The sequence below is a fragment of the Trachurus japonicus genome, chromosome 23 (genome assembly GCF_045865225.1).
Source record: "Trachurus japonicus isolate A0001 chromosome 23, Traja_1.0".
Taxonomy (NCBI): Eukaryota; Metazoa; Chordata; class Actinopteri; order Carangiformes; family Carangidae; genus Trachurus; species Trachurus japonicus.
The window spans coordinates 22,870,556-22,892,681 of NC_140929.1; the positions used below are offsets into that span (position 1 = coordinate 22,870,556).

Sequence of the window (22,126 nt, forward strand, 5' to 3'; positions counted from 1 at the left end):
AATACTGTAAGTGTTTTATAACTGTACAGGTGCACTGATGAAGATGAAGCAAAATGTGATGCTGATTTCAACTTGTACCCTCGCTACAGTGACGCTGCAATGTGATGATGTCACTGTCAGGTGACTCAGTCAGTGGACTTTGATAACAGTCAACTGCTTTTAATGTGGATGGTGGATTTGGCTGCAACCAGAACCTAGTAGACGTACAGTATGTGGGCACTTGATACTATAAAACATAACCCAAAAGCATCCACACACACACACACACACACACACACACACACACACACACACACACACACACACACACACACACACACACACACACACACACACACACACACACACACACACACACACACACACACACACACACACACACACACACACACACACACACACACACACACACCCTTCACCATAATGACATTCATGTACGGATCGGACTGTGAACTAATGCTTTGTTTCTGCTACAGGTAAAATGACAGGGAGATGTTAACGGAATGGTGAAGGCAGCGTTGAAAGGAATGGCTTTATCTGATATTTTCCATTTTTGTTTTCTATAATGCGAAGTTTGTGAGTGTTTTGTTTTGTTTTCTAAACCACAAATTCACTTTTATGGAACCAAAACCTTGAAAATACAATCAGATCCAGCTCAGCTCCCGTCAGGTGAATCGTCAGGTGTCCAGCTTGTTTGTTTTTGTTTTTTTCTGTTTGATGTGAATGTGTCCATGTGGAGGAAAAAACAAACCCCACATGTCCCTTTGTCCATGATGTGAATTTTGACGCAGACGGCCGAGAGAAGACAGGCACATTGTCCAAACTGTGGCCTACGTACAACCACGCTCTCCTATCGTCCGTCAAGCGCGCACACACACGCTCACACACACACACATAACGCGCACTGTCCAGAAGCAATGCTAGAGGACGCCGGATGTCAAAGCCAAGCACGCAGATGAGTCCCTTCCTGTCCAGATGTGTCAGAGTTTGTTGGGAGCGTCTGGATCTCAGTACTCCACAGTCACTGCTTTGGTCTTGAGGTATTCCAAGAGAGCGTCCTCTCCTGTGGACAGAAGACAGAGGTGGTGTCAGACAAAACAATAATGATCAGAGCTCTCCGGCGCCGGGGCCTGTTGTTCGAAACCTAGATAAGGGATTAAGCCGGGATATGTTGGTTATCCTGGCTTAATTTAGCCTCAAGTCGGTTGTTCGAAAGCAGGTTAAATTTATCCCAAGTTACTATGGTGATTTATTCTCTGCAACTAGCCTGCTCCAGACCAGGCTAACAGTCAGCAGTCACTCTGATCAGAAATCAATGGGTTTCATCCAGTTATTCCATGTTCGTATGTACATATTGGGCTGATTTCTAAACAAATATAATGCATTAACAATAATCAAAAAACATGAAACATTTACAATATTTATTAGGCTTTTTTTTTTCATAATTAGGCCTTCAAAATTATTTTATAAAATATGTCACAAAACATATTGGCCGAAATATCGGTTGAGGTAAGAAAATAAGAATAAAATTGAGTGTGAGCACCTTCCAAATAATTTATAGACCTCATCATTATCGGCAATTTATTGAAGCAGCAGACAGCATAATGTTCTAATATTTAATTAATTTTCACCTGTTGCACTTTTGGCCGTGTGCTGTATAAACTTTACTTTAGATTTGTGCAGTGAATCAACTTCCACTGCTCATCATTAAGGCAAAGTACACAGCTGTTAATCTGTGAAAGGAATTTGAGTTGTGAATATAGTTTTGGATTATTCAATCAGTCTGCAGTTGTCTGCCGCGCTCTCTCTGAGCTTTAGGACAGCAGCGGTGCTTTTTTTTTTTTGAAGAGGTGTGTCAACTGACGTCAGCCTTAAGATCCGCTGTTGATTGGAAGAAAGTAGCCACACCTGTCCTCTCATCAGTGAATCTGTGATAAATCTCTGTGGTCTACTGACGAGAGAATTAGTTACACCTGGCTGGACAAAGGCTCTCCTCCTCAGCCTGGCTCAGCGTTCGCTTTTCCACTTATCCTGGATATCTTTATTCTTCTTTCGAACAACAGGCCCACATGGTCTAAACTTCCCGTCGCTACTCACCGAGGTCTTTGCCGAAGCCCGACTGCTTGAAGCCTCCGAACGGCGAGGCCACGTCCGTCTTGTTGTAGGTGTTGACGAACACCGTCCCGGCCTCCAGCCTCTCGCTCACGTACATGGCCTTGTTGATGTCCCGGGTGAAGACGCCGGAGGCGAGGCCGTACTCGGTGTCGTTGGCTCTCCGCAGAACGCCGTCCACATCGCTGCGGTTCGGATGAAGAAGATGGTTACCGGTTGGTGAATATTACAGCAGCACCACAGCGAGATGTTTTTGTATTTTTTATTTTTTTTTTGGGGGGGGGGGGGGGTGACTTACCCATCTTTGAATTTGGACACCACCATGACGGGGCCAAAGGACTCCTCTTTGGCGAGGAACATGTGGTCCTCCACGCCAGTGAACACAGTGGGCTCCATGAAGAAACCTGAAGTAAACACCATAAAGATGGTCAGATGGTTGTCATAGGGACGCTAAAGCTTCGACAGTAGCACAGAAACTGACAAGTCAATGTCCAAAGTTTGTTCACAGAAAAAAAAATAGGTTCGTTACCTTTATTTTTCGGTGCAAGCTGTTTTTAGAATGGCAGAGCAGAGCCGTGAGCTGAGCTACGCTATGGAGGCTCATGGGATTTCTTGGTTTCCTTCATCAAACTCATCAAATACACAATCCAACAACTCCAAAACGCTCTCGTGGACAAGTTGTGACGAAAAAGTGCCCCCGACGGTAACGTGCACCAGTGGTTTTGCAGGAATTTACCTCTGAAACTCCGTCTCGCAACATCCCACATGGAAAGAACCTATAGGTTTTAATATAGGTTTGAATATATGTGACATACATAAAATTGGCCGTTTTCATACATGCATATATGCTATATATATATATATATATATATATATATATTTATGCTGCACATATGCACAGATAAACTGCATATAGATTTCATATATGCGCATATATCCTTATGAAGATATATGCGCATATATGAAACCTATATGCAGTTCATCTGTGCATATACACCATATACAGTATAAAAAGCATATTTGCGTATATATGAAAACGGCCAATTTTATGTATGTCACATATATTCAAACCTATATTCGAACCTATAGGTACTTTCCATGTGGGATTCCGTTATTATCTCATAGCATGGTGAATGTACAGGTCACAACTTGTCTACCAGGACATTTTGGAGTTGTTGGATTGTGTATTTGATGAGTTTGATGAGGGAAACCAAGAAATCCCATGAGCCTCCGTAGCGTAGCTCTGAGCAGCTCACGGCTCTGCTCCACTGTTCTAAAAATAGCTTGCACCAACAATTAAAGGTAACGAACCTACTCCTAAAACTATAGGGATTATGGCAATGGGCCAATTTTTCCAAAATGTTGAACTATCCCTTTAAACCCACTTCTACTAAACACACATATACTATAGCCTGATGTCTGTGTTGTGTGTGATCTACCTGGCCTGTCCACCTGTCGGCCCCCGTACACCAGCGTGGCCCCCTCCTTCACTCCGATGTCGCAGTACTCCAGCAGCTTGTCCAGGTGAGCCTTGTGGTTCTGTGGGCCGTGGTCTGTGGAGCGATCCAGAGGGTCTCCGATCTTCATCTTCTTGATCTCATCCACCTGAGAGGGAGAGGGTGGAGGAACAGCTCTTTATGATTGGATTCTGGGAAATGTAGGAGGTATTCTAGGTTTGACCACTGTTGTTGTTTTTTTTTATCTGTCTCTAACTGTGTGGAAAAACCCTCAGATGTGCTGCATGTTCCTCACTCACCACTCGGCTGATGTACTCGTCGTGTATCGACTCCTCCACGAACAGACGTCCAGCAGCGATGCAGTTCTCGCCCTTGTTGAAATACACAGAGCTCATGCCCTGTGGAGCAACACACACACACACACACACACACACACACACACAATTAAGACTGTAAAAAAAGACTGAAAACCAACTGTGAATCTAATCATCTCTGGATTTTCACTAATTTGTGTCAGTTACTTAAATCCATGAACCTACATCACTGACGCTGCAGCTTCAACACTCATTATAATATATTTCTCAGCAAGGAAAGATGGCAGATCGTATTTACTGTATCCGGGTGTATGTAGAAGATAAATGGATTACACTGAACACTACAAGCCACGTTCACCCATTCACTCACATGCAGGCTAATGCTTTTTTTTTTTACTCTGCCTGCAATGCTTTTCCATCACATTCACACAACATTACACACCAATTATAAAGTAATTTGGGGTCCAGTATATGTCCTTCAGTTCTATAACCTAACCAATAGCATCCGTCCATCTGTCCATAGACAGGGTCGATATGCATCAACCTTGCACTAATCTGTAAGACTGAACTCCTTCTTGCTGAAATATATTGTCATTAGAAAATATAATGTAATAATATAATATAATAATTATCTTCAGTATTGATTCATCTGTCAGTTATTCTTTCAAACCCAGTATACCTATATCATTTTTAAAACCAGCCAGAGAATAATAATGAAATAATAATTAATTTCCCTTTTCCATCTGTATTCGTATTTGTGATATTTTGTTGTGTCTGTCTGTGTGGAGCTCTCACCATGCGAACAGCCTTGTCCATGTCACAGTCGCTGAAAATGATGAGCGGTGACTTCCCTCCCAGCTCCAGAGAAACCTTCTTCAGGTTACTGAGCGCACAGCTGCAACAGGAAGTCACAGAGTGTTAGATATCAGGGGATTGACAGTCGTCTCGGGCAAACATGAGCGATGAGTCTGGGGGGTCGCACCTCTTCATGATCTGTTTGCCGATGGGCGTGGAGCCGGTGAAGCCCAGCTTGCGGATGTCTGGGTGGTCGGAGAGACGCTGTCCCACCATGCCACCTGAAGGAAGGACAGGGATTAGGAGGGTGTGGAGGAGAGGAGACACCAATGGAACCAGAGGGTCACAGGCCTCTGTCAACAATGTCAAACAACACCCACCAGACTTAAAGGAATAGCTCAACATTTTGGCAAATTGACCCATTGCCATAATCCCTATAGTCATAGCAGTAGGTTTGTTACCTTTATTTGTCGGTCCAAGCTATTTTTAGAATGGCGGAGCAGAGCCATGAGCTGCTCAGAGCTAGGCTACGGAGGCTCATGGAATTTCTTGGTTTCCCTCATCAAACTCCTCAAATACACAATCCAACAACTCCAAAACACTCTGGTGGACAAGTTGTGACCTGCACATTCACCACGCTATGAGATAATAACGAACGTTACGTTACGTTAGATTGCTTGCCTGAAGGCAACGCGCATCAGTGGTTTTGCATGAATTTACCTCCAAAACAACTCTGTCTCGTAACGTTCCGTTATTATCTCATAGCGTGGTGAATGTGCAGGTCACAACTTGAATATAGTGATTATGGCAATGGGCCAATTTGCCAAAGTGTTGAACTATCCCTTTAAGAGAAACAAAAAGGTGAGAGTGAAATGATCTGGATCTGCTTTTTAAAACTGAACCAACTCCTCTGTGTCCCCCTCCACCATGTTCAGAACAAATGAACTAACACATCAACAGACACAATCCCTCAGGTCAGAGATTGTTGGTTAATACTGAGGATAAAAATATTTAAAAACACAATTTTCAGAAATGTCCTGGCAGAGCTGCTCACTAACAAAGGAAACGGTGCATTTATTTGGCACTACTTTCAGTGGCGGATGAATCCAAGGTTTCTGCTCTAATGAGCATTTGAAGCAGAAGAATGGTGTGTGTGTGTGTGTGTGTGTGTGTGTGTTTGTGCAACTGAGTCAAAATAAATAACAGTGCAGCCCATTGATGTGATGTAAAACCCCGCAGGAAAATGACACTTCTATTCTTCTTTCTTTAGTTTTTTTATACTGACATCATGTAGAATAAAAACATTCAGGTTTTCTTTGCACTATTAGTGTATTTGCTCAACTTCTTGTGCTTTATATTGATTCCCTAACTTCATCAACATAACAAGTGTTAAGAAAGGTTAAAGGGCTAGTTCACCCAAAATTGAAATTTCACTCATTATCTACTCACCCTCATGTCGACTAAGGGCTGGGAGAAGTTTCAGAGTCCTCCGTGGCTTCTCTGAGTTACAGGGGGTCTCGGCATAGCAGAGCATGTCCATATAACAGTTGCAAATGGATACCAAATTTGACGAACCGGGAAGAGGAGCTTCCGCTACAAGCTTGAAATATATACTTATTTAATTTTTTTCGGGACAATTTTGCATTTCGAGGCTTCAATACAAGAGGGACATTACATACGAGCAGCATGGAGGTATTTGGATGTTTTTTGGTGTGTCTTTTTGTTACGAAGACAGTTGGTATCCATTTGCAACCATTATATGGACATGCACTGCTACGCCGAGACCCCCTGTAACTCAGAGAAGCCACGGAGGACTCTGAAACTTCTCCCAGCCCTTAAGGTGCGTTCACACCGGACCTTTTATTTTTAGAACGAGCGACGAGTTTACATGTTAAGTCAATACAAACGAGCGATGTAGCGTTTTATCGCCCAGGCGAAAAAACACTGGGGCTCGGACAGCGACGGAGCGTTTGAGCGTTTTTTCGCTCGAGTCGCTCCTGTGGCTCGAGATGAGAAATCCCAACTCTCCGGCCGTCAGTCGCTCGTCGCTCAGCGCTGATTGGCTGCCGTAATCCCGGTGGTGCCGGTGTAAACAGAGGCACATGGCAGTGGGCATGACATCATCGATGCGAAAATGCAGTCTGTGGCTCTGTGCCAAATTGACGAGCTCTGCACCTGAGCGACGGAGCGTTTTTTCGGAGCGATACGAGCGACAGTGACAAAAATAAAAGGTCCGGTGTGAACGCACCTTTAGTCGACATGAAATTTCACTCATTATCTACTCAGATAATGAGTGAAATTTCAATTTTGGGTGAACTATCCCTTTAATTGTTTATAACATGTATGCTTCATTACCTGATCCAGGCAGAATGTTGACGACTCCCTTGGGAATTCCAGCTTTTACCGACAGCTCAGCAAACTTCAGTGCTGTCAGTGGAGTGACCTGGAAACATCAGGAAAAGAAACAGGATGGTATCAAATGTATCAATTAATGCTAACTCTAACTCTATGTGCAGTATAAAGGTGTTGGTACTCCTTTGTATTTAGTGTCAGTGGCCCTCATTTATCAAACTTGCGCAGGATCTGGTGTAGATTCTGGTGTAAATATCAGTGTACGCCAAGTGTCACGTGTGATTTACTAAAAGTGTGTACGCTGCTGATTTCGGCGTAGAACCGGCGTGGTGGTGATAAATCCGGCGGCTGAAAACGAGCGTAATTTAAATGTCACGCCCCGATATATTCCTGCTTTAGAGGCGTCGCCCTGCCCCTTTGGAGACACGGAAGACGGCCAAGAAGAGGGACTTTACTGGCGTTACCGCGTTGAACAGGGAGAGGGCGGCAACATTAAATATCTGGACATTGATAGATTGATAGATTTTGTGATTGATAAGCGTCATCCCGGTGGATGGAGGCTGCAGACGCACGTGTCACCGACCACGTCAGGAAACCCAGCGATCTCATGAAATGCTCCTGCAGTTTACTAAACACAAGTGATTGAGGAGAAATCATAGGCATATTACTGCTGAGAACGCTACTTTATAACCATCAGTACCGCTGGCATGGTTCGGCTGATGGAGGGATGTGAAACACCGGCTCGATCTCCCGGTGACGGGAAAAAAAAAAGAAAAGAAAAACACTCCGCGGAGATCAGCTGCACCTGGACAGGTAGCGGAGCTCTCCCCCCCCCCCCCCCGCCCCCAATCGAGGCTCCGGTGTCCGGCAGAGAGAGAGACTGAGGAGCCGTCCGGTCATGCTCTGGTGCAGAAGATGTTGGAAGTTTGTGTGTGTGATCTACAATAACAGGTCTGTCTGTCATTGACTGTTTCTGTTTACACAGCTGATTAACGAGCATCTGTCACATCGTGGTTTTTAATTCATCTCAGTTGCCCAAAATAAAACTCGAGTTATATTTTCAACACGGACTTGGTTTTATCGTTTCTTTTTTTTTTTTTTGGCTACTTTTTATCTTTTTATCAATATAAACAACAACAACATGTGGTCCACATCGCTGCGTTATTAGACTATGGTTTAATAATCATTCTGACACAGCAGCACTCCTTCCTGCATGTTCTACGCTGGTTCCAAATGTGCGTACACCTGGTCAGAGCTGGCGTGAGATTTGTGCGTACCGTATGCTCACGCTCAGATTAATAAATGCCGATCCTTGCGGTGAATTTGGTGTACACCCATTTTTTTGGTGTACGCAAGTTTAATAAATGAGGGCCAATGTGTGTTCTGTGCACTCTGAGCTCACCTGTGCTGGTTTAAGCACCAGTGTGTTTCCAGCTGCGAGGCAGGCAGCACTCTTCCAAGCCAGCATCATGAGGGGGTAGTTCCATGGGATGACGATGGCACACACACTGTCAGAGAAAATAAAACACACTTAAAGGACAATTCCAGGCGAATTCAACTTGGAGGTGTATGTTCCTATCATTTTAGGTCTAAAAGAAGGAATCTGAAGATTTTCAGTTTATTCGCTCCTGTTTTGCGCTAGCTGTCTGTCCCCGCATCGCCACGGCAGCAATGAATGGGAGTGGATGGAAGTTCTGCTGCTGTTTCCAGCCCTCAAAGCCGCAATTTTTTTTCCACAGACAGCGTCAGATGGCGACTCAAACATGCACCGAGAAGTTTATTTACTTAAAGCAAGCCGACATGTTTGTAAAACTAGATCTAATTCAAAGTCTCCCAGAGTCTTGCGCGAGACCCAAGTTGCCGTGCTCGGTGTGTTCAGGTGCAGTGAGAAAGCTCCCGTTTGTGTCATAAACACAGGAATATCAACTCTTGACTTGATTCAAGTAAAAAAAACCTCTCGGTGCATGTTTGAGGAGCCATCTGACGCTGTCTGTGGAAAGAAATGTACATTTGAAGCAAGTCAAGAGTTGATATTCCTGTGTTTATGACACAAATGGTAGCTCCAACTGCACCTGAACACACCGAGCATGGCAACTGGGTCTCACGCGAGTAAATAAACTTCTGGGTGCATGTTTCAGTAGCCATCTGACGCTGTCTGTGGAAAAAGATTGTGGCTTTGAGGGATGTAAACAGCCTAAGCAGCGGAACTTGCATCCGCTCCCATTCATTGCTGCCGTGGCGATGCAGGGACAGACACACAACTACCGCAAAACAGCAGCAATTAAACTGAAAATCTTCAGATTCCTTCTTTTAGACCTAAAATGAATGAATTTAACCAGAATTGTCCTTTAATAGAAACACAACTTAGTGAATATAAATGCATGGTCAAAGACAAACAGGTGTGATTACCCCAGAGGTTCTTTCTTAGTGAAGGTCAGGTTGCGGTTGGGCCTGGCCTGGTTGATGGGGATGGTCTTGCCCTGGAACCAACAACAGCACGTGGCTCTAGTGTTGTAATCACTGATTATTATGGTAAAGTCAAACAACTCCAGCGTGAACCTACCTGGATCTTGTCGCACCAGCCAGCGAAGTAGCGGAAGGTCTGGATGGACATGCCCACGTGGGTCTTAAGAGCCAGCGTGTACACGGCCCCTGAGTCGATGGACTCGATGGTGGCCAGCTCCTCCTGGTGTTCCTCCATCAGGTCTGCCAGCCTGGAGGGGGAGGTCAGAGGTCAGAGGAAAAACTAACAAACAATCGTTCCTAAAGGGGAACTACTGTATGCAAGCTCGGTCACTTTTTCTCTTGTTGTGCTATCCCTCCTCCCAGCCATGTGCATTTGTTTTGAACACAGCCGGCGAGAAAGCAATTCATGGAGAGGTGGATAACGTATATATCATGTATGCCGTGCAACATGTATATACGATGTGTGTATTGTGTAGTCTTATCTGTCATAAACAAGAGATTATGGGTTACGGGGCGCGTTATGTTTGTGTGGCGGTGTCACAGAGACGATGATCTTGCAAGTTTGGTTTTTGGCCAAGAGAGACTAGGTGGAAGGCAGAGAGCCTCCATTCTCTCTGTAACAAGTTAAAACTCATTTATTTAACAATCACAATTACTCCCAAGCTGTTTAAGTTAAAAATGCAGCATAGCTAAGGTAAAAATCCTTCGTAGTTCCTCTTTAATCAGGAAGCTGAGGAGCCAACACATACTTATACATACTTGTACATCAGCAACCTGAATGTAGAGAGCAAAGACATGCTCTCCAGAATTTTTTTTCAAGTATATTTAGGGGATTTTCGGGCCATTAATGGATAGGACAGCTGTAAAGAGACAGAGAGAGGGCAAATGACATGCAGCAAAGGATCACCGGTGGAACCGACCGGGTCCTCTGCGCAAGGACTAAAGCCTCTGTATATGGGGCACCTGCTAAAACCACTGAGCTAAACGATGCCCCAACCCACCAGAATTGTTAACACTGCAGGGAGCGTGATTGGCAAGTCACAAAAACAACTTGGCATTGTAACAGTGTTTTCCAACCTTGGGGTCGGGTCCCCACGTGGGGTCACCTGGAATTCAAATGGGGTCGCCTGAAATGTCTAGTTATTGATTAAAAAAATTACTGATAAAAAAAAAAAAATTTACAAATTTTTGTTCTTTTTTAAATTATGATTAAAAACATCACACATACTCTTAAAAAACTGTATTCTATACGTTCATTTTCTTGAATTTAAATCGAGTTCAAATAAAATGCAGCATCTAAAAATATCTCAGCTGGCACATCTTGATTGCGGGTCACCAGGAATTTGTGATGTCAAAATGGGGTCACGAGCCAAAAAAGGTTGGAAACCACTGCATTATAATTAATAAAAGAAAGGTTAAATACACAGCCACTACACTCAGAGTCTGAACTAGCTGTCAATACAGGACCAAATGGACCAGCCAGAACATTTACAACAAGTCTGTTTCTCTCTTTGCCATGCAGGCATTGAATGTAACAGAGCAGCACCAGAAAAGATTTGTTACTTGTCTTGGTATTTTATATAATTTGTTTTGTGGAATTTATTCATACACCCCATGGACTTACATTCAAACCGAGATCAGAAACAGTGACATAATTTTTAAGTGTAAATTACCATGAATCTAAAAATGTGATGTGTCAGAGAGGATGTATTGAGTTCTAGAGAGTCACATTCACTGTTGGTTGTGTTCAAATCACTAACAATAACTGACTTCCTGTGTTTTCACAATAATGGCACGTATCCATTGTTATCCCGTCATCCAGTGTCTTTTCTCCCTGTGTGTTTCTATCCTGTGTGGTTATGTCACTCCCCCTTCAGTCCTCTAGGTGGAGCCACTCACCTGAAAAGCAGACTTCCTCTGTCTCTGGGGTTCATCCTGCCCCATGGGCCGTTCTCGTAGGCTTCTTTGGCAGCTGCCACTGCACGGTCCACATCCCCCACCGAGGCGTAGGACACTTTACAGATCACCTGGGTGAGAGGGAGGTGAAAGTTACACAACGTCCAGCTGCTGCTCGGAAGTTTCTGGATGTGCGTGCACGTGGATGTAAACAGTACGTGACTAAGATCACTCACAGATCCGTCTGTAGGGTTGATGGTGTCGTACGTCTTCCCACTTTCGGCGTCCTCAAACTGGCCGTTGATAAAGCACTGGTACGGCATCTTCACCGTCATGTTGTTCACGTCTTTGGTTGCCTGGATGCAGTACAATGACATTACTATCATATACCTTCTTGCTGTATAAGACTAAAAAATGAGGGTGAATTTGCAGGACACACTGACTCACATAGTCAATGACCAGCTCCTCCTCCTGGTCCTCTCCTCTCAGCTTGCGGACAAACATCTGGATGAAGTCCTGGAAGGTGGTGGACATGTACACGTCCTCCGTCTGCAGCTGCACACCGGCGCATTTCTGCTTCACCTCCTCCACCAGCCTGCACACAAACACACAGCAATGTTTCAACAATGCTTTCAGTGGTGTGTGTGTATGAGTGATATTTGAGAGAAAAAAAAAAATTATCAGTGCAAAAAAATCAGTGTCCATCAAGCAAAGTAATGTACGGTGGCCCTGAGGTGCAAATCACAACAGCAAATCAGAAAACACAACAACAAAAGAGAAAACATAACGGCAAAAGAGAAAACAATGACAAATTACTAAACTTTGCTGTTGTGTTTTCTCTTTTGCCGTTGTGTTTTCTCTTTTGCTGTTGTGATTTGCACCTCAGGGCCACCGTAAGGGCCTTGAAATGCTAAGCTAAGGGTGAACCAGATTCTGTGAGTGACGTACCAATTGAGTTACAATCTCTTGTATTAATTTTAATTTGAAAATCTCAAATGAGATCCTTTCAGAGAGAGATGTTAGAAAAATAATCTAAATATATAAATGCAGCAGTTTTATTTTTGCTCCCATTTTGTTTGAATGGGCTCTTTGCACAGCTCCACTACTTCCTGGACTTAATGCTGCTCCTTCATTTCCTGTCTTACATTATTGGACAAACTGATTAATCCAGGTGTGTCTGAGTAGTCACAATGGTCAGGCACACCTGGATCAATCAGGTTGTCCATGTAAAACAGGAAATGAAGGAGAAGCATTAAGTTCGTAGTGGAGCTGTGCAAAGAGCCCATTGGAAATAAAGATTAATGTTTTCGTCACAAATGTGTTTGTCGGTGAGTTTCCTCCTGTACTTGTTCAATGCAGATCATCACAGGTGAGTCTCGTTAAGATGCTGATTACACTGCACAGGTGCTGCTCAGGTCACAATTAAAGTCCACTATAAAATGTGGAGTTTTATTTTGAAAAAAGACACTTATTAACCACTGAACTATGGGACTTGGTGTACAGGTGTTCACTTTTTAGGAGGAGGGAATATCAGCTGATAGCGGCCTGGGAAATTCTGCAGGATATTGGCAGAATATGGAGCATGCTGTCGGTAAATGTGCCTGACAGTTGGTGACACGCCAGGTGACCATACAGAGCATGTGAGTGGGATGTTTGCAACTTCCAGGCATTGTGTGCATCATATGCAATATGATGATGTGGCAGCAGATGAACGGCACAACAATGAGCCTCAGGATTATGTCTACAGTATGTGTTTATCTATAGAATAGCATTAACAAAAATTTTGCATTTATATTTGTTTTAGAATATTTACATTTAGATATATTTTAGTTTTGGCTACACCCTAATTTTATGGTGTTTTGACTGGATATAAAAAAATGAATAAGTGACATACTGTAAGTGATGGTTGCCTCTTTTTATATTGTAGGCAAAAAAGGCAAACATGTAATTGTCAAGCACCATTGTATCTCAGATAGCATATTTACAAATATATAGAGTGAGGATATTGATCACAATGTGTCAAGTGCATAGATGTAACATGACACTGTTAAAAAATGGACTTTATGGGGATTTACTTGACCTTTAGACTTATTGAATCATTCCTGACCAGTCTCTCTCACCTGACCACATCCATGGAGGCAGCTCCAGACTTGAAGAAGTCTGTTGTGTCCTCGATGGCTGGGACATTACTGAGGATGCCCTTCCAGATGTTCTGTGGTTTAAAAGACACAAACATCCAGGTCATTTAAAGTCATTTAGATACAAGTAATTTATACTAACAGCCAGCCAACACAGTTCACTTGCCCTGATCTCCTCCGCCATCTTCTTCTCATCGTCCGTCAGCTCCACGCTGGCGCTCTCTCCAGAGGAGAAGTATTTAGAAGCGGGGATCATCTTCCCATCCTCAAACTGCAGGTTCTTCACCAGGAGCTGTGGAGGCGAGGCACAGTGGATCAATGACAACGACAGGACCACAGCAGTGTTTGAATGAGGCCGGCGGGGGCATTGCCACACTGTTTGCTCTGAGTGTTTGTTCTGTAGTACGACAGAGTGCAGAGACACTCACAGCTTTCCCATCAGCACCGAACAGGACGAGGCCGTTCTTGGCCACCAGGCCGGGCTGGGACGCCCCTTCGATCTCCAGGGGCTGACCGGCTGGTACCGACCCCCCCAGCATGGACGAGCCATACAGGGTCACATGCTGAGGAAGAACACACAGAGAGGAATTAAAACCTGTTGGCTTGTTTGGATGTGTTTAAATGTCTTACTTTGATTCTTCTAGCTATGGATGTGTTAAAATTTCTTTCTATACTTTGATTCTTCTAGCTACCCCCTTAGATTGAAGACTTCTTAACTCATTGAGTGCCATTGACGTACATATACATCAAACGCAGTTTTCTGCGGCTGGTTAAGGGGGGCGCTGTCGCCCTCACTGTGAGTAATTTTGGGGCTTTTGGGATGTGTAGAACGAAGAAGAATGTAGATCAGAGCAAGAAGTGAAGAAAAGAAGAAGACGAGTGCGATCGGTACAGAGATAAAAAAGTTGGAAAAAGGAGAGGGTGAGGGGGCAGCAACTGCAGAAGTAGGAGAGCAGGCATCACTCTGCAGAGTAGGACTCCCACTTGTATTTTTTTTTTTTTATACAATGAAAAAACATGTGAAATGAAATTTTCAGTCTTACATGTTTTTGAAGCCAAAATTAAAACGGATAAATCAATGTTTTTCTTGAGAGACTCTCTTTCATAAAAATGCATTTTTCTCAGCTTTCTAGAAAAAAAGTGGTCATTTTGGTCCAACCAGGCTCTATTCAACTTAAGACAAATCAAGAATGGAACAAGGTACAAACAACTGTTTTTTTCCCTAGTTAAATAGAGAGTCTCCTCTTTCATCTGAGCTGTTTGGTGTTTTCAGAGTCATAGTACAAAATATTCTGTGGGTCTTGAAATATTACTCAAAATGCCCCGAAACGCTGGCACATGGCACTGACCATTTTATAAAAGGGCTGGCACTCAATGAGTTAAGAGGCTTTTAAGACTTAAAATATCTAAAACTGAAGTCTCAAATTTCAATTTTTAATTTTTAGATATTTAAAGAATGATCCAGGATCTGTTGATGACATTTTCAAGGTGTTGAGTATCAGCCTTAACCCGGATACACCACTTTTTAAACCCTCTCTGAGTCTGACCTTGCAGCAGACACCTGCTATGTGTGTGTGTGTGGGTGTGTGTGTGTGTTTTCTTTGCTTGTGAGTTCCAGGAAACTCACCTGACCATCAATGACAGTCCAGGCACCGGGGACTTTGTCATGGCCGCGGATCCAGTTGTGGATGGCCTCGGCCGGCTGGGCCAGGTTGACCTACGTTTGGGGGGTAGAGGGGGGACAGAAAGAAGCCGGATCCAACAAGTCAGATTCATTTTCAGGCCAGGTCACCAAACCTCTGAGAACGAGAAGCGAGCCCAACAGCTGGCTGTGACACGAGGGAAAAAAAAAAAAAAGAAAAACACCGGTGGAAAATAATCCTCCGCACTAAGAATAGCGCTTGTGGACACAGAGCCAGCAACGTGGCTGCAAGTGACAAACCAGAGAGCAGCTAAGATCGGCCCCACCTCGGTGTCTCTGCTGTCAGACAAACAGCAGTCAGTCTCTGGCTCCGTATGTGTTTGGCTCTGAGAAACATGCTGAGTTTGCAGTACATTTCCACGCTGTTCTTTGAATGAAGGTGGTGTTCAGCTGAGCAGCAGAGAACTGGCAGTGGATTCTTGCATGTGTGGAAACTCAAGACACCACGAAAAAACAACCAAACTTCAATTCCAACAGTTACTTTACCACAGAAATTACATTTTGGGGGGGGAGATGTACATGTTTAACTGTGGAAAAGATTCAGGGACACAATTCCCATCTGTGTTTCTGTGTAAAATATTGTTAATGGTTTAAAAAAAAAAAAAAAAAAACTATAACAAAGTGCTGGTATGAAACTGAGCCTCCAAGCCTTAATCAGTGGATGACAGAATTAAGGAAATGTGTTCAATGGAAAAGATGACTTTCTCTCTGAGGTCCAGAGGAGCAACCTTTCCCAGGAAATGGGAGAAATGGACTGCCTCAAAACAATAGAGGACGTAACATATTAAACAGAACAATTAAAGACACTGGACATGATAGATCATAATATTAATAACTGAGGAGCCCCCTTGTTTTTGTCTGTTTGTTTGTTTTTTTCCATCTTCCTTGACAGTTGGTTGTCAGCCTGTTTTTCTTTAAACTGAAAATACTAAATAAAAAGTATCAAAAAGAAAGAAATTACATTTTCAAAGCCTCACAGTTAGGTCAAAATGAAGCTGTAAACTTCCTGGAATCCACTCTCTCTAACAGCACATGAGCATCAAATCCTCCCTGTCTTATCTTTTTGTTTGACCTCAGGCTCTCTGTGCTGGACCATCAGCCGCCCTGACGCCTCCGTCTTTCTCCCAGCTGTTGGTGCCCTGATTCCAGATGTTTTGGATCTGGATCTCTCCTAGCCTCTTCCTTGGCTCCTTCTCCCTCTGTTGATACTGTATCTCAGGAGGTGGTGTGGGTCAGGCCGGTGTGGCTCCACCTTGACTTGACTTGGCCCTCAGGCCCTCTCACTTCCATTAGGATTCTGCTTGTGCTGCTTATGTGTGGTGCAAATTACCACACAACGCTGCAAAACCAGTCAAAATGGCCTAAAGCCTAAATGAGCCAGCACCATATTCAGATCCCACCCTACAGTACAATGAAACGTCTCTTTTTTTTTTCCACCTTGAAATTACATAACATTATATCAACCTATTTGTAAAATACCCAACCTCCCACCTTCTCACCAAGATACCAGACTTTTAATTGTAATTGTAAATTCCAATCAATTCCTTTGCATTTCAAGTACCTGAGACACCCAACCTCTCACTTTCTCATCAATATTCAAACCCTTTTGTATTTTAAATTGTGTTGACTAGACCTCTTAACTTCTCACCTAAACACAATACCCTGCAGGATGCCCCAGGTGCCGACTCCTGCAGCAGACAAAGGGGTGGAACACACCTAGGGGGCATTCCTCAGGTATATGTTCAGGTCTCCCCTAGGGGTGGGGGAAAAAATCGATTCATGTAAGAATCGAGATTCTTATTCTCTAAGATTCTGAATCGATTCATAATCTTCAAAAATCGATTTTTTATTAATTTTCCTCCGTCTCAATATGCGCCCTCACAGCGCCGTATACACAGCGCTGCAGCACGCCATGGCGCTAGACGCTCGTTAACCGCCTACAACGTTAACTGATCTGATTTAAATGCTCTATTGAATGTCTGTGACTAGGCTTGTGCCCATCAGCAACCCGACCCTCTATTGAGGAGAGAGGATGATCGCTGCCAAACATCAGGCTGAAGAGAGAGGACCTGAAGAGAGAGGACCAGCAGCAGCAGTCAGTCTCTGGCTCCGTATGTGTTTGGCTCTGAGAAACATGCTGAGTTTGCAGTACATTTCCACGCTGTTCTTTGAATGAAGGTGGTGTTCAGCTGAGCAGCAGAGAACTGGCAGTGGATTCTTGCATGTGTGGAAACTCAAGACACCACGAAAAAACAACCAAACTTCAATTCCAACAGTTACTTTACCACAGAAATTACATTTTGGGGGGGGAGATGTACATGTTTAACTGTGGAAAAGATTCAGGGACACAATTCCCATCTGTGTTTCTGTGTAAAATATTGTTAATGGTTTAAAAAAAAAAAAAAAAAAACTATAACAAAGTGCTGGTATGAAACTGAGCCTCCAAGCCTTAATCAGTGGATGACAGAATTAAGGAAATGTGTTCAATGGAAAAGATGACTTTCTCTCTGAGGTCCAGAGGAGCAACCTTTCCCAGGAAATGGGAGAAATGGACTGCCTCAAAACAATAGAGGATGTAACATATTAAACAGAACAATTAAAGACACTGGACATGATAGATCATAATATTAATAACTGAGGAGCCCCCTTGTTTTTGTCTGTTTGTTTGTTTTTTTCCATCTTCCTTGACAGTTGGTTGTCAGCCTGTTTTTCTTTAAACTGAAAATACTAAATAAAAAGTATCAAAAAGAAAGAAATTACATTTTCAAAGCCTCACAGTTAGGTCAAAATGAAGCTGTAAACTTCCTGGAATCCACTCTCTCTAACAGCACTTGAGCATCAAATCCTCCCTGTCTTATCTTTTTGTTTGACCTCAGGCTCTCTGTGCTGGACCATCAGCCGCCCTGACGCCTCCGTCTTTCTCCCAGCTGTTGGTGCCCTGATTCCAGATGTTTTGGATCTGGATCTCTCCTAGCCTCTTCCTTGGCTCCTTCTCCCTCTGTTGATACTGTATCTCAGGAGGTGGTGTGGGTCAGGCCGGTGTGGCTCCACCTTGACTTGACTTGGCCCTCAGGCCCTCTCACTTCCATTAGGATTCTGCTTGTGCTGCTTATGTGTGGTGCAAATTACCACACAACGCTGCAACCAGTCAAAATGGCCTAAAGCCTAAATGAGCCAGCACCATATTCAGATCCCACCCTACAGTACAATGAAACGTCTCTTTTTTTTTTCCACCTTGAAATTACATAACATTATATCAACCTATTTGTAAAATACCCAACCTCCCACCTTCTCACCAAGATACCAGACTTTTAATTGTAATTGTAAATTCCAATCAATTCCTTTGCATTTCAAGTACCTGAGACACCCAACCTCTCACTTTCTCATCAATATTCAAACCCTTTTGTATTTTAAATTGTGTTGACTAGACCTCTTAACTTCTCACCTAAACACAATACCCTGCAGGATGCCCCAGGTGCCGACTCCTGCAGCAGACAAAGGGGTGGAACACACCTAGGGGGCATTCCTCAGGTATATGTTCAGGTCTCCCCTAGGGGTGGGGGAAAAAATCGATTCATGTAAGAATCGAGATTCTTATTCTCTAAGATTCTGAATCGATTCATAATCTTCAAAAATCGATTTTTTATTAATTTTCCTCCGTCTCAATATGCGCCCTCACAGCGCCGTATACACAGCGCTGCAGCACGCCATGGCGCTAGACGCTCGTTAACCGCCTACAACGTTAACTGATCTGATTTAAATGCTCTATTGAATGTCTGTGACTAGGCTTGTGCCCATCAGCAACCCGACCCTCTATTGAGGAGAGAGGATGATCGCTGCCAAACATCAGGCTGAAGAGAGAGGACCAGCAGCAGCAGCTCCTCTGACAGCTCCTCTGTGGCGCTGCAGAGTCAGACAGGCTGCAGGTCAGCTGGCGTGAGAGCGGAGTGCCGTCTTTTTTTTTTTTTTTTAGCAGCGCCTTTGTTACAGGTGATACATGTCTATGTGCATGTGCATGAGAACTGATTTTGAATCGAATAGAGACACCCAAATATTCACATCCCTTCAGTCCAGGCTTTTGAGAAGAGAGTAGCCTATAAAATCAGCTTCATGTAGCAGTTTACTTTAAAATGGTTCAAATATATTGCTGCTGAGTAAATATGAAACATGTGATGTGCATTTTTGGGGGGGAAATATGGCTTCTGATATAATAGTCTGTAGATATCATCATCATTCAACTTTTTCACATGGTCTGGTGTTAATAAAGCAAACTAAAAATCGCAAAAATAAAATCAAGAATCGGTTGAATCGAATCGATCTTTGAATCGAATCGGTTGAATCGAAAATCGATTTTGAATCGAATCGTGACCCTCAAAATCGGAATCGAATCGAATCGTGAGCCACCCAAAGATTCACATCCCTAGTCTCCCCATTGTCTTTGTCTTTCTTTACCATCACTGCTTGGGTGAGGAGTGGACTGACCTTTCCTTGCAAGGAAATAAAAACATGTCGGCCAGCAGAAGTCTCTATTTCATTATTCACCAACAGCAAACAGCAAAAAAATTTCCACAACAACATATAGCCTATATATTCCCTTTTATGAATTAGTTGTGTATATTGTGTGTATGTCATGTAGCTTATATATGATTTAACTTGTCTGCTACAAAAATGCTTTTCTTTTTTTTACACCATTTGTTGTTTTCATATTGTTTATCACATGACCGGTCAGAACACAAATCACATGTTTTGGGTGTATAGGAGGAGATGTGTCTCCACTTCTGTTTGATGTGTGAATTTGGCAGGGTGCCCGAAACATTGCACGCATTATGTGGTGATATATCATTAAAATGCACCCATAGGAGCACTTCTTTTTGATCTTTTGTACAATGAGACGTCTCACCTTAGAGTTGGACTTCTTCTGAATGCCTTCGTAGGTGGCTCCTTCCTCTGTCTGGGGGATTCGGGGGGCCTTTCCATCAGCAATGAGCTGCACTGACTCCACCTGAGTGCGACATGTCAGTCAAGTGGAGCAACAGCTGGAAATCTTAATACTGACATCTCTACTAGACTGGGATAAGACTGAGCATTGGATTACATAACTTGTCTTGACGGGCTGAGGCTACTTAATGGATTATTGGATTTCAAATGTGTTCTTTTGTGAATAAAAGCTGTGGTAACGCTCCTGTCTAGAATCCCAGTGTGGCAGTTACCATGGCCTTGATACCCTCCGGGAAGAGGAAGCGGTTGTAGAGTGTGTCCACGGTGTCGTTGGGCTCCACAGCGCACTCCTTCTGCAGCAGGATGGGCCCCGTGTCCAGTCCGTCGTCAGCCCAGAATATGGAGAAACCAGCTTTCTTATCGCCGTGGATCAGGGTCCTGGTCACACACACACAAACGTAAAGTCATTACCTCTTGGAATTATGTGCCATAACACACTTATTTATAGTACATGTTGAGGATATTAAGTCATAAAGCTGACCAAACGGAGCAAGATTAGATAAAGAAGTGATAAGAGGCGAGACTGAGGCAACAGGCTGTTCACTGTAGCTTCTCACTGGGCAAATTCATATGTCCATGCTATAATGTCAAGGCCTATGGACAGACACATACTGTACTTAAAGGGATAGTTCAACATTTTGGCAAATTGGGCAATTGCCATAATCCCTATAGTTTTAGGAGTAGGTTCATTACTTTTAATTGTCGGTGCAAGCTATTTCTAGAACAGCGGAGCAGAGCCGCGAGCTGCTCAGAGCTACGCTACGGAGGCCAATGGGATTTCGCGGTTTCCCTCATCAAACTCATCAAATACACAATCCAACAACTCCAAAACGCTCTGGTGGACAAGTTGTGACCTGCACATTCACCACGCTATGATAATGTAATATTTGGGGGACAGAGTTGTTTTCGAGGTAAATTCATGCAAAACCCTGTTCCTGTTCCTGTTGGGGGCAAGCAGTCTCTGCATTCGCGCGTCTCCGCTCCGCTTGCACCGACAATTAAAGGTAACAAACCTTCCCCTAAGACTATAGGTATTATGGCAATGGGCCAATTTGCCAAAATGTTGAACTTTCCCTTTAATACTATGAGTTTAATGATTATATTATGGACGAATGTAAATCATATTAGATTAAAGATATCTCTAATTTATTTATATTGTGATTATTTGGTATGGCCACAGAAAACCTGCTGACATCAGGTTTGTGTTGTCAGTGTGAACAGGTACATCCACTCCTGGGTCATGGGGCCAAATTTATCGGTTCTGGCTCTGATCAGCTGTTACATAAACACAACACCCGGGTAAACATGCCAAGGTGAACACACCTCTTTTCCGCAGTCTAACATCTTTCTCGTCTGTCTCCTTCAGCTGATTTTAAATGGCATTTTTTAGCAGCTTTACAGCCGCTAAAATTCAACAGCCTGATTTACAGTGGGAGAAAATGGGGGGAAGAATAGCAGGAGGGGTAAAACAGTAAACTGTGTTTTTTACAGTTGAAAACAAACGGAAAACCTTAGAATTGAGAGAGATAGACAGGGTGGAGAACAGAGACAAGCGACAGGGAGAGATAAGACAACCAGTCTGCTACGAGATCAAACGCTGAGACTCAGACGCAGGAACCACACAGGAGGTAGAAATTATAACAGCAGCCTTCATCAAGTTTATCTGTACGTTGCTCTGAATCTCTACGTTTTTTACACAAAGTTTACATTACATTAATTTAAATAAATTAATGGATTAAATAAATTAATTGAAGGTGTGGAGTTGGATAGTGAACATTTAGACAGCAGAGCAGTTCTAAGGAGAGATTCGCAGTAACCGCACTGACGCCGGCGCAAATCACGCGAGATTTGGACGGACCAGGAAGAGGAGCTTCGAGAAGCTTCCGCTACAAACAA

General features: G+C 43.4%; 1 protein-coding gene across 1 annotated transcript in view; it reads right to left on the reverse strand.

Moving 5' to 3' along the window:
• Nucleotides 1-713: 713 nt before the first annotated feature.
• aldh1l2 (aldehyde dehydrogenase 1 family, member L2) overlaps nucleotides 714-22,126 on the reverse strand; it is a 28,807-nt gene continuing 7,394 nt past the window's right edge. Inside the window, exons 4-23 of the mRNA XM_085768675.1 lie at nucleotides 20,443-20,608; nucleotides 20,133-20,234; nucleotides 15,158-15,247; nucleotides 13,959-14,093; nucleotides 13,697-13,822; nucleotides 13,513-13,604; nucleotides 11,840-11,987; nucleotides 11,629-11,748; nucleotides 11,396-11,523; nucleotides 9,594-9,744; nucleotides 9,440-9,510; nucleotides 8,433-8,538; nucleotides 7,034-7,121; nucleotides 4,866-4,959; nucleotides 4,679-4,778; nucleotides 3,869-3,967; nucleotides 3,552-3,717; nucleotides 2,411-2,516; nucleotides 2,098-2,297; nucleotides 714-1,063 (exon numbers count right to left, since the gene is read on the reverse strand). Of these exons, the coding sequence (XP_085624801.1) occupies nucleotides 1,008-1,063; nucleotides 2,098-2,297; nucleotides 2,411-2,516; nucleotides 3,552-3,717; nucleotides 3,869-3,967; nucleotides 4,679-4,778; nucleotides 4,866-4,959; nucleotides 7,034-7,121; nucleotides 8,433-8,538; nucleotides 9,440-9,510; nucleotides 9,594-9,744; nucleotides 11,396-11,523; nucleotides 11,629-11,748; nucleotides 11,840-11,987; nucleotides 13,513-13,604; nucleotides 13,697-13,822; nucleotides 13,959-14,093; nucleotides 15,158-15,247; nucleotides 20,133-20,234; nucleotides 20,443-20,608 (2,344 nt within the window). The 3' untranslated portion in view covers nucleotides 714-1,007. The remainder of the gene's footprint in view (nucleotides 1,064-2,097; nucleotides 2,298-2,410; nucleotides 2,517-3,551; nucleotides 3,718-3,868; nucleotides 3,968-4,678; nucleotides 4,779-4,865; nucleotides 4,960-7,033; nucleotides 7,122-8,432; nucleotides 8,539-9,439; nucleotides 9,511-9,593; nucleotides 9,745-11,395; nucleotides 11,524-11,628; nucleotides 11,749-11,839; nucleotides 11,988-13,512; nucleotides 13,605-13,696; nucleotides 13,823-13,958; nucleotides 14,094-15,157; nucleotides 15,248-20,132; nucleotides 20,235-20,442; nucleotides 20,609-22,126) is intronic.